The following is a 12,335-nucleotide window of genomic DNA, read 5'->3' on the forward strand; positions in this document are numbered from 1 at the left end:
GATAAATGGTGTCATTTATATGAACAATAAAAAATGTTTTTAAGAATTTTTAATTGTAAAGAATACCCTACCCCTTGCTGGCATAGCTCAGTGGATTGAGCGTGGGCTGTGAACCAAAGCATTGCAGGTTTGATTCCCAGTCAGGGTACATGCATGGGTTGCAGGCCACCCTCCCAGTGGGGGGCCATGTGAGAGGCAACCACACATTGATGTAACTCTCTCTCTCTCCCTCCCTTCCCCTCTCTAAAAAAAATAAATAAAATCTTAAAAAAAGAATATCCTTAGAATATGTTTATAACTATTAGGTATAGTTTTTAAACAAACATCAAACAAAAAAATCCAGTTACCCCAATAAATTTAATTTTAGAAAAGATTTAGTTTTAATAAAATATTATGCCACATTAAAAACAAACAAACAGGTTGTGTTTTAAAGAAAATAATCTTACATAGTGGATTGTATAAATCTTTCTAAAATCACACTTTGAGGTTCACTTCCTTTGATACCTGCACTTAGACTGAGTTCACTGACTCCAGGCCTGGTGGTTGCCACTTTCCAGCTGTTTATCACACTCCGTTAGGAGAGGAATGTTTCAGAGTGAGCCAGCCCCTTCCTTCCCTCCCCCCTCCTCTGCCCCTCCCCCTTCATTCCATTCTCAGTGAGACGGAGTGCAATTGGGTCCCACGATGGCCCCGTGCTAATCTGCACGCCCTAATTCAAAGTCTAAAAAGCCTAAAGCACCGTGTACTCGATGGGAACACGTGCTGCTCTTGTCATACATGCACACACATCAGTTTCAATCTTTCCCCCCCAATAATGCTTTAAGAAATGAAAACTGTACTTAGCAAGCAGTGTGAATGTGAAGAAGCTTTCAGCAACTAACCTTCAATTTTCACCTTGGCTTCAGGGTCCTCATTTGATTCTGAAGGGACAAGCTGAGCAGAATCTTGAAAAAAAAATTCTAAAATGACATTCATTATTATCTATTCTCATGTTCCAACATTTTACTGCTCCTATACAAAAAATGTAGTTTATCCTGGCACTTTAAATACATTTTGCAATTAATAAAGGTAATTTTAATTTTAGAAGGGATAAAAGGATAATAAAGGATAATCTTATAAGGTGTAAGAAGAAATAAGAAACTTTCAGACATTGTCCAATAATACAGAGTTACCCACACTAATGGACACAGAATATCTTTCTATTTGAGCTTTCTTGTTGTCAGCAGGAATCACTGGGATAGAGAAGGAGCTGTCTGCTTTGGTTAGCAGCTCCCCTCTGATCCTCCTAGCAGCCCCCGGCTGTTCAGTCTACACTGCACTGAAGCACAATTGAGTTTTCTGGTGGATAAGAATTATGACAGATTACTAAATTTTACATGCGGATAAAAATCTGGTTAGATTATCTTATTTAACACTGGCTTATTTTAGAAAAATCTGGCAAAGCTTACATTAATTGTTAGTAAAGGAAGAAAGGCTAGAACTCACAACTAATTTTAGCGGTTTTGCTATTGTACTATTGCTATGTGAGATGTAACCCTGGGGAAGATGGGTGAAGGAATATATGACCTCTCTGTACTATTCTTGTAGCATCTTGTGAATCTAAAATTATTTCAAAATTAAAAAAGAAATCAAACTAACTCAGCTCTATCAAAAATAGGCTGCCCACTATAGTGTGATAATAAAAATGTCTTCAGAAATAAAGTAATTCAAAGGCCAACATCTAATGAAGTCTTTCTGACTGTCACTCAGCACCAATTCTACAACTGTTTCCTATGTAGATTTTCTTTTTTTCTAAATATTATCTATCCATTAAAAAATAATCAAACAACATCTTAGGCTTTAAAAAAGGGAAGCAAAATGTTGTAGTGGAGGAACAGATTTCAACAGAATTCAGAATAACTGTCCTCCCTCACATCCAGAGAGGGCCAGAGACCGCTCTGAAGAAAAAGAGAAAAACAAAAAATAGATGGAAGATTTCTGTCATGCGCTCCGGCATGGATGGACCCTGAGGGCATCATGCTCAGTGAAATACGCCAGTCACAGTAGAACAAATACTATAAAGTTCCGCTTACATGAGGCCCTAGAGGAGTTGAATTCATAGAGCCAAAGTAGAATGGGGTTGCCAGGGCAGGAGGGAAGGGCTTCTCTAATGGAACAGATTTGCAAAATGCAAAGTTCTCAGGATTTGTTTCATACCCATGGGAACAAACTTAACACTCAGGGCTCAGCCAGTACTGAGCTGCACATTTAACAGCAGTTATGATGGTAAATTTTATTTTATGTGTTTTTCACCACAATAAAAAAACACATATATATATACAAGGTCCAGCACAAATAACACCCCTTTCTATTACAAAATCTTTTATTACAAAATTATAAGCATGTAATTCTGTAACAAAACAATATCACACTCAAGCACACTGTATGACATTTGAGGTGATATATTCAAAGTAAAACTATAAATTATTGCACCCATATTATTACCCTGCCAACCACACTCAAGCAGGCGCTACTTCTGCAGGACCCTGTATATAATTCAGAAAAATAAACAGAAGTTAAATAATGACAGAATGAACTTGTTCTCTTGGTTTAAAGCAATCAAGTTCAAACGACTAACTTTATAAGTGAATGAACAATCCTAAGACCAGAATCTAGCGTAGTATGTTTTCTGGCAAAGTCTACCCAAGTTCTTTTAGGTCAGCAGACTGGAGAAATGGCTCAGGGGGCATTGGGATTGTCCTCCTCAATAAAGAACCCCAGACCCCCCCAAGTCAGAGAGGAGCTATAAAAATGACTGAAACTATAATAGAATAACAATAAAAATGATTAAAAAATAAAATAAAACGACTGCAAATCAGCTCCTTGGAAAACACTTTTGACTTAGAGAAAAATACAAACCGGTTTGCTACTAAGACAGATGTACAACTCCTAAAAACAAGGTCATCTTGTCTGTAAACTGACAAAAACATTGCATGCCTCTAGATTTGGAGAGGAAGTTTACTTTATTAATGCTACTGTGGACATATACAAACCACTTTAAGAGTTCAGGCCTTAAATATGAGGCTCAAGATTTATGAATGAATGGAGGGAAGTATTATCAAATTTTAGTTCTAATTCAAGAACTTCCCAAGCCCTGGCTGGGTAGATCAGTTGGTTGGAGCATCATCCCATATGGAACGGTTGTGGGTTGGATCTCTAGCTGGGATGAGTACAGGAGGCAACCCATTGATGTTTCTCTCTCACACTGATGTTTCTCTCTCTCTCCCCCTGCTTCCTCTCTTTCTAAAATCAATAAACATATCATCAGATGAGGATAAAAAAAAGAATTTCCTATAATACTTTTCAACTCAGTTCAAAAAAATTTGGGCATGCCCATCGAAAGCCAAAATGAAATAAAGCAACAAATGGCACCAGTGCTGACTTTTTCTTTTAACCACTTAACTTTTACATTCAGGTGCTTTAAGCAAAGTCACTTACAGGTAAGGGAGTACAAGAGTGCACGCATTGACCTGGCTGGTGTAGCTCAGTGGATTGAGCTTGGGCTGCGAACCAAAGTGTCGCAGGTTCGATTCCCAGTCAGGGCACATGCCTGGGTTGCAGGCCATGACCCCCAGCAACTGCACATTGATGTTTCTCTCTCTCTCTCTCTCTCTCTCTCTCTCTTTCTCCCTCCCTTCCCTCTCTAAAAAATAAATAAATAAATCTTAAAAAAAAAAGAGTGCACACATTCCTAACCTTACATCTCATGCCCATCTCATGCCCTGGCTGGTGTGGTTCAGTGGATTGAGCACCGGCCTGCAAACCAAAGTGTTGCAGGTTCGATTCCCAGACAGGGCACAGGCCTGGGTTGTGAGCCAGGTCCCCAGTAGGGGGCGTGCAAGAGGCAATCACACATTGATTTTTCCCTTTCCTTCTTTCTCCTCCCCACTCTAAAAATAAATAAATAAAATATTTTAAAAAATTACATTTTAGGACTAGGATTCAGCCAGTTTTCTAAGAAAGCACACCAGGAAGTTCCTTTCTTTATTTTCAAACATGTGTTTAAAAGAGTGTGCTCTCTGTAAAATACTGTAGACTTAAAAAATATACATACACACAGAATAAAATGCTTTGTTTTTCTAACCTTCCATTGGCAATTCCATTTCTATTACTTCACTGATTGCAGAGGAATGATGGCTTTCTGAAAGGAAAGCAAATGATGTATTAAAAAGGTGGAAATATAAATTTTAAAAACAAGTAATTTAAAACAATACAAACAATTCAAGACCCACACAGGAATGTACATAAAATACTTTGACTCCTTCAATAAAATTTGCACAAACGATCGTTTCACTTTTACTTTGTTCCTTTATTTGTCCTTTGGAAAAGTTTCAAACCTACAAAACAGAGAGATTGTACAAAGAAGCCATGTGCCCAGCCCCCAGTGCCATCAGCTACCAACTCATGGGACCCTGCCTCATTGGAGCCCACCCCGCCCCGACCCAGCTCGTGTTTCAAGTGAATCCCAGATATGGCAGAATTCAATGTGCAAATGCTGTGTAGGTACCAGTGAGACAACAACTCTCTTCCTTCAGCATTACCGCAATATCACGATGACCCCCCAAATTAACAATTATTCTGTGTCTCATCTCAAATCTAGCCATTGTTCAAGTTTCCTCAATTGTCTCATAATTTTTTTTCTAAAAAGAGCTTTTTTACTTTGCAGTAGTTATAAGCTTACAGAAAAGTTGCAAAAACAAAACAGAACAAAGATCTATACACCCTTTACTCAGACACCATGTTAACATTTTACAGTTTCCTTACCATTTGTAATTTCTCCTCCTCCTCCACCCCAATCTACCTATATGGGAGATATACATACATACATACACTTTTCTCTCCCCGAACCATTTGAGGGAAAGTTATAAACACCATGGCCCTTTATCTCAAAACACTTTAGTGATTATTCCCTAAGAACAGGGATATTCTCTTATATGATCACATTATAATTACAAAAAATCACAGCATTGCCCTGGCTGGTGTGGCCCAGTGGATTGAGTGCCAGCCTGTGAACCAAAGAGTTGCTAGTTTGATTCCCAGTTAGGACACATGCCTGGGTTTTGGGTCATGCCCCCTGTAGGGGGTACACAAGGGGCAAACACACATTGATGTTTCTCTCCCTCCCTTCCCCTCTCTAAAATTAACTAAATAAAATCTTTTAAAAATTAAAAAAATCACAGCATTTAACAGTGAGACAAATACTTTTATTTATTTTATTATTCAGATTCCAATTCTGTCAGCTGCCCGGAGTGTCCCTTATAGCTCTTCCCCTTCCTGTGGAGCATCCACTCTTAGATCAGGACGGTTTTTGTGTTGTCACATCTCTTTTAGTTCCCTGTCATCTGCAGCAGTTCCACAGTCTGCTTTGATATTTATGGCACTGCCACTTTTTAAGACTAGAAACCCTCTCCCCCCGCATAGAATGCTCCTCATTTTGAGCTCATCTGATGTTTCTTCATGATATGATTCAGGTTTTCCATTTTCAGCCAGAATACTGCCTCGATGATGGTGTATCCTTCTCAGGGGTTCACATCTGGAGGCATGTGACGTCTGCTATAGACTAATGTGTCCCCTCAAAATTCATATGTCAAAACCTTAACCCCCAGTGGGATGGGGCTTAGAGCTGAGACCCTGCCGAGGGGATCAGGTCACGAGGGTGGAGCCCTCATGAATGGCATTAGTGCTCTCATAAAAGAAGTGCCAGGGGGCTCTTCTGCCCTTCCATATGGGAGGATACAGGAGATGATTACCTATGAACCAGGAAGTGGGTCTTCACCAGACACTGGATCTGCCAGTACCTTGATCTTGGACTTCCCAGCCTCCAGAACTGTGAGAAATAAATGTCTGTTGTTTCTAAGCCCACAGATCTGTGGTATTCTGTCACAGCAGCCCAGACTAAAAGAGTTAATCTGTCTCTCTCTCTCTGCTGATGGGAAATTTGATCATCTGATCAAGGTGTTATTTGATCTCTTCGCAGTATAATTAGTTTTTTCCCTTCTTCTTGCAACTGACAAGCAATTTTAAGATCGTGTGAGTAATCCACTCCTAAATTTCTCTCTAGATTTAGTGTCCACTGATGATTCCTTCTTGATCCAATCTTTTATTATAATGGTTAAAAAATAATGACTTTCCAATTCTGGCATTCCTGCCACTGAACAGCCATCATTTGGCATTCCACAGGAAGTGGTCTTTTTGCAGTTGGTTTGCTGAAATCAGGACCCCAACAAAGCCCACACATTGCATCTGGATGAAATGACTCTTAAATTTCTATTACTGCAGAACAGGTTTCTCTCTATTAAAAAAAACCCAAAACCTTTCAATTATATGATGAAGAAATCAGCACATTTGGCTTGTTGCATTTCTCCCATCCTGGAGTTTACTGCCTGCGTCCTTCTGGTGTGTTTTCCTAGGTTCCTGTATCTCCCGAATTTCCTGCAAATTGGTAGTTAAGTCTAGAGGCTGGATCCGACTTAGGTTTGATTGTGAGGGGCAGGAACCCTAAAGGTGTGGCCCACACTAGGTCCCGTCAGGAGGTACACAATACCAGGTTACCTCTACTTTGCAAGGTTAACATTGGGCCAGTGAGTGAGGACCTGTCAGCCTGACCCACTTGTGATACAGTCCGAATGGCTTTAATGGCCAGCCGTGATTACAGCTGAGATGCATTGTTCCATAGGGGTTGCAAAATGGGCACATCTTATGACTTCTTTTTGAAAGCCTTGTGTTTTATTCCCCAAAATCTTTTTGAGAGACAGAGAGAGAGAGAGAGGGAGAAGGAATTCAGCAATACTTTATTTACTAGGCAAAAGACTGAAGCCCAACACATTTCAGTTTTTATCATCAGTGACTCTAACTATATTAATCGATGTCTGTGTACCAGCAACAATGAGAAACCCAAAAGCCTTGCTTTCATGCTGTTCTTACATTCTTTTCCTCACTGTGAAGGGGAGACATGGGCATGGAACTTAACTGACAGAAAGTTTTTCCTCCAGTGAGTGACAAAAAGAAACCTGTCAGCCACTGCTGTCCAGGGTGCGCTGGCTGACGGCGTGGGGCTTCAGTTCCCAGTCCCACGGCTGAGATCAGAGCTGCTGAGGTCTCGGAGGAGGACTCCTTCCTCACAGGTCTCAAGTCCGTCACTCACAGCCAACGGTGTTGTGGGAGGGCCACAGCCTGACATCAGTTAACTTTCTGTTTATTCACCAATTCTGCAATTATTTGAAGAGAGCTTTTTAAATCTTTCCAGCCTTTTGCCCACGTTTGGTCATACTGGAAGGGAAGGAGCAGAGGGAGGCTGAGGCCGCAGGGAGTGTGCGCTGGGGAGAGGCTGTTGGTAAGAGGCGGAGGGCCGCCCACGCAGACCAGGACAGACCCCTGTGGGCCCTCCCACCAGCACTCCCGTGAGGCTGTGTACTCGCAGGCCCTCGCCCCCTAACCCTCGACTCTCACTGCCTTGTTAAACCTCCAGCGCACTACTGCGCAGGCTCTGTGGTCACATGAAAGACAAGGTAATCTTGGGCTGTTCACAGGCAGAACAGATACAATGACGGCCTTTCTTTTCTTTCTTGTTTTTATGTTAGACATTTTCTTATTTTTATTAAAAAAAACCCGCACCTGAGGATGGGAAAGCCTTTCAACAGCTAAAGGGCATGGTGTGACAACTGAACTTACAAACTGCTTAATCAGTTCACCTATTTCTGCCACAATTCAGCTGAAGATCAAGCTTAGGGGGCTCGAGGAATTCCGGGGCTGATCAGGAAAGAGATATGACCACGAGGTGGCGCTAGCACGCACAGCTATATCTGGAGGACGGTCTGACAGGTCCGGAGGTGGCGAAAGTTCCTCACAGAATGAAAGGTCCTGAGCTTCAGTGCAGGGACCAACACGCAGAAAGGTGAGCAGCAAGGGAACGCCCAGGGAGAGGGAGACAGGAAGGGGGCTTCTGTGTCTAAGCGACATCCTTCACGGATAGGGGTGTCTCTGGCTCAGAGGGCTGTGGGAGGTAGCAGTGCTGGGGGTCTTTATAGTCCTGAGGTTTTCCTCCCCTCGTCCCTAGCAGATGTTGGGTGTACCTGGAGTTTGGCACCAGCAGGCATTTGAGCTAACAGGTCTCAGCCTGCTGTGAAGAGATAAACAACCTAGGGGCCAATCGCAGAGGCCATCTTTGGCTCATTCCAGAACACCAAGTAAATTCAACACTGCACCACCAAACTGTTCCTGCTGGGCGACACGGAGCCACAGATAATACAAAATATAAATCGCTTAAGTATAAAGTCCGTTATATGACTTTACCGAACAGAAGCAGAGGTAAATGATTTAAAAACAAATTGCTTCTTGTCAGGTTCAAGTCTAAGCAAGACAAAGTCTACATAAAAACCAAAGTAGGCCAATGTATTTCTTTCCTTCCTCTTCCATTTTCAAAAGTCAAAAGAGCTCAGTATCGCACTTGGTAAAGTCAATGAATGTTCACTCCGAAACACTGACAAGCTCTAGAAAGTGAAGGGGGATACATCTGAAATACTTTGGGGTGAGGCATTTTTCATCAGCAGAATAACTCTTTTGAAGGACCTGCTTTGGAGTACAAATTTAGTCATCAAATTTGGGTTAAAAATATAGAATAGAGACCATTCCATAAAGAAAAAAGGCAAAATTAAAAATAAATGGGCGGCAATGAAATTCTGACACCTGCTACAAGAAGAATGAACCTCGAATACACTATGCTTAGTAAAATAAACCAGTCACAAAAACACAAATACTGTATAATTTTACTTATATGAGGTACTTAGAACAGACAAATTCACAGAGGCAAAAAGTAGAATGCTGGTTGCCAGGGGCAGAGAGGAGGGGAGAAGGGGGAGTTGTTGTTTAGTGGGTGCGGGGTTTTCTCTTTGTGAAGATGATAAAGTTCTGGAGATGGGTGGTGGTGATGGTCACATAGCAGTGTGAATGTACTTAGTACCCCTTACCTGTGCATTTAAAAATGGTTAAAATAATTCTACTACAATAATGTGTGAGAAAGGAAGTGAGGACAAGAAGACTAATGTTGACTTCCGGTCAAGATGTTGGCACAGGTAACATCATCAAACAAAAACATCAAAATTACAACTAAAATACAGAACAACCATCACTCAGAACCATCAGAAATTGAGTTGAATGCAAGTCTGACAACTATGGAATTGAAGAAACCACATCCATCCAGACTGGGAGAAGGAGCAGAATGCAGAATGGGCTGGTCCCAAAGCCACATGTGGTAGATAAAAATTCGGGAAGCATATTTCGGGAGCAAGAGGTCCCAGCCCCACACCAGGCCCCCAGCACAGGGTTCCAGTGCCAGGAAGATAAGTCCCCACAGCTCCTGGCTACAAAAACCAGCAGGGATTGAGTTGGTGCAAGAAGCTTCAGGAGTGCCAAGCAGTTCCCCTGAAAGAACCCACACTCAGGCTTACCTACTCAGACTCACTCCCTCTAAGATGCAGCACCAGGGTAGCAGCTTGAAAGGTACCAGGGGCATATAGGGAGGAACTGGTGTTAGCATCAAGGTGAGAGTCGGGGGAACAGCTTTCTCCCAGACTGAAAGGAAGGCAGAGGCCATTGTCCCTTTTCTGAACCCTTCCCCCACAGAGCTACAGAGCAGGCTGGTGCCATATCTGAGACTCCATCAACATGGCTCACACTGCTCTGCTCTGGAGATCCCCAGGGACTCTGTCCCACCCAACTTATGGGCCCACCCAAGCTGCTTTTCCATGTGAATGGCTGGTCTTGGCTCACATTTCACAACTTCCTAAATCCTCTCATACAAGTAACAGTCAGTTCCACTGAGCAACTCCCCCTTCACTGTATCTCTTGCTAAATGGCTCCAGGCCCCAAACTAACAACAAGTAGCAGCTATCTCAGATTGCTTTATAGCTCAGACAGTGTGGCCCCAGGGAAAACACAGGTGGTGGCTGACCTTGGCCTGCACCACTGGGGAAACACCAGAGCCTGGGTACCCAATGGATAGCTACAGACCACATAGGAGCACCACCATCCTGCCCCTGCATAGTTGATCTACCATGGAGGGTAAAGGCTGGTGGTCAGTGGTCACAGACAGTCTTCGCAGTTGACTGGCCTGCAGCTGCTGTTCGCAGGTCAATCCCTCCAATTGACCTGCGAACAGCAGTCAAGTCTCCATGACAAGAGAAGGGTGTACTCAGTCCACAAGAAGGATGCACCTTGAATAAGCAGCTTGGGTATTAGGGGAGGCTGTGCCACTGGACCGTACACATATTATATTAGGCCACACTATCAAGGCAGGGAGGCCACACTACCAAGGCAAGGCATAATAGTTCTACCTAATACATAGAAATAGACGCAGGGAGACTGCCAAAATGAGGAGACAAAAAAAACATGGCCCAAATGAAAGAACAGATCAAAACTCCAGAAAAAGAAAATGAAATGGAGATAAGTAACCTATCAGATGCAGAGTTCAAAACATTGGTTATACTGTTGCTCAAGGAACTTAGTGAGGACCTCAACAGCATAAAAAGATCCAGTCAGAAACAAAGGACACACTAATTGAAATAAAGAACAATTTACAGGGAAATGACAGTAGAGTGGAGGAAGCCAAGAATCAAATTAATTATTTGGAACACAAGGAAGCAAAAAACAACCAAGCAGAACAAGAAGAAAAAGAATAAAAAAAATGAGGATAGTACAAACAGCCTCAGGGACAACTTCAAGCATTCCAATATTCGTACCATATTGTGGCAGAAGGAGAAGATAAAGAGCAAGAAATCGGAAATCTATTTGAAAAAATAGTGAAAGAAAACTTCCCTAATTTGGTGAAGGAAACAGACATGCAGGTCCAAGAAGCACAGAGAGTCCCAAACAAGATGAATGCAAAGAGGTCCACTCCAAGACACATCATAATTAAAATTCCAAAGGTTAAAGATAAAGAGAGAATCTTAAAAGTAGCAAGAGAAAATAAATTAGTTATCTCCAGGGGAGTTCTCATAAGACTGTCAGCTGATTTCTGAAAAGAAACTTTGTAGTCTAGAAGGGAATGGCAAGAAATATTCATTCAAAGTTATGGAAAGCAGTGACCTACAGCCAATATTGCTCTGCCAGCAAAGCTATCATTTAGAACGGAAGGGCATATAAAGTGCTTCCCAGATAAGAAAAAACTAAAGGAGTTCATCATTACCAAACTATTATTATATGGAATGTTAAAGGGACTTATTTAAGAAAAAGAAGCAGATCAAAACTACAAACAAAATGGACATAAATATATATCTATCAACAACTGAATCTAAAAACAAACTAAGCAAACAGGAAGAACAGAGACATAATCGTGGATGGATACGGAGAACATTCTGATCGGTGCCAGATGGGATGCGTTGTGGGGGAATGGGTGAAGAGGTGAGGGGATTAAGAAGTAGAAATAGAGCCCTGGCGGGCGTAGCTCAGTGGATTGAGCGCGGGCTGGGAACCAAAGTGTCCCAGGTTCGATTCCCAGCCAGGGTACATTCCTGGGTTGCAGGTCAGACCCCCCAGCAACCGCACATTGATGTTTCTCTCTCTCTCTATCTCCCTCCCTTCCCTCTCTAAAAATAAATAAATAAAATATTAAAAAAAAAAAAAAAGAAGTAGAAATAGGTAGTGACAGAATAGCCATGGGGATGTAAGGAACAGTATAGGGAATGGAGTAGCTGAAGAATTTATATACATGACCCATGGACATGAACAATGGTGTGGGGATTGCCTGAGGCAGTGGGGGGTGCTGGGTGGAGGGCGACAAAGGAGGAAAAATCTGGACAACTGTAATAACATAATTAATAAAATGCAATTTTTTAAAAAAGATGCCTAATGTTCATTTACCAACAGAACAAGGACACTGGTAAATTTATCCACAGACACTTGTAAGAAAAATATTTTCCTGGTCCATTTAACAGTGAAAATCATATGTAGTGAATAGGTATCAGATGTGTTGAAAATGATACGATAATCAGTCTTTTCAATCCAAAAGCTAATATTATTCACAAATTTTATTTTATACAGATCATAGATACAAGTTAACCTTGTGTTGAATCTGCTTATTTTTAATTTAAGATATATTCCCTTACCATAAAATTCATCTTTTTAAAAGTATAGAAGTCATTGATTTTCTGTAAATTCACAAGGTTGCACAACCATTATCACTATCTATTCCCAGAACAGTTTCATCAGCCCCAAAACAAACCTTGTACCTACTAGCAGTCACTCCCCATCCCCTTCTTGCTCTAGACCCCTGTAACCACTAACATGCTTTGTCTCTGTGC

The 12,335-nt window shown here is 41.6% G+C and overlaps 1 protein-coding gene across 3 annotated transcripts in view; it reads right to left on the bottom strand.

Moving 5' to 3' along the window:
- The window catches only part of LOC114499295 (general transcription factor II-I repeat domain-containing protein 2B), a 64,613-nt gene that overhangs the window by 15,133 nt on the left and 37,145 nt on the right, over nucleotides 1-12,335 (bottom strand). Inside the window, exons 10-11 of one of the 3 annotated variants that reach the window (XM_028515356.2) lie at nucleotides 4,124-4,180; nucleotides 882-944 (exon numbers count right to left, since the gene is read on the bottom strand). In XM_028515356.2, the coding sequence (XP_028371157.1) occupies nucleotides 882-944; nucleotides 4,124-4,180 (120 nt within the window). Of the gene's footprint in view, nucleotides 1-881; nucleotides 960-4,123; nucleotides 4,181-12,335 lie in introns of all 3 variants that reach the window. The other 2 variants (XM_036020845.1, XM_036020846.1) reach the window with 2 other exon arrangements.

Source organism: Phyllostomus discolor, chromosome 3 (genome assembly GCF_004126475.2).
Source record: "Phyllostomus discolor isolate MPI-MPIP mPhyDis1 chromosome 3, mPhyDis1.pri.v3, whole genome shotgun sequence".
In the NCBI taxonomy this organism is placed as follows: domain Eukaryota; kingdom Metazoa; phylum Chordata; class Mammalia; order Chiroptera; family Phyllostomidae; genus Phyllostomus; species Phyllostomus discolor.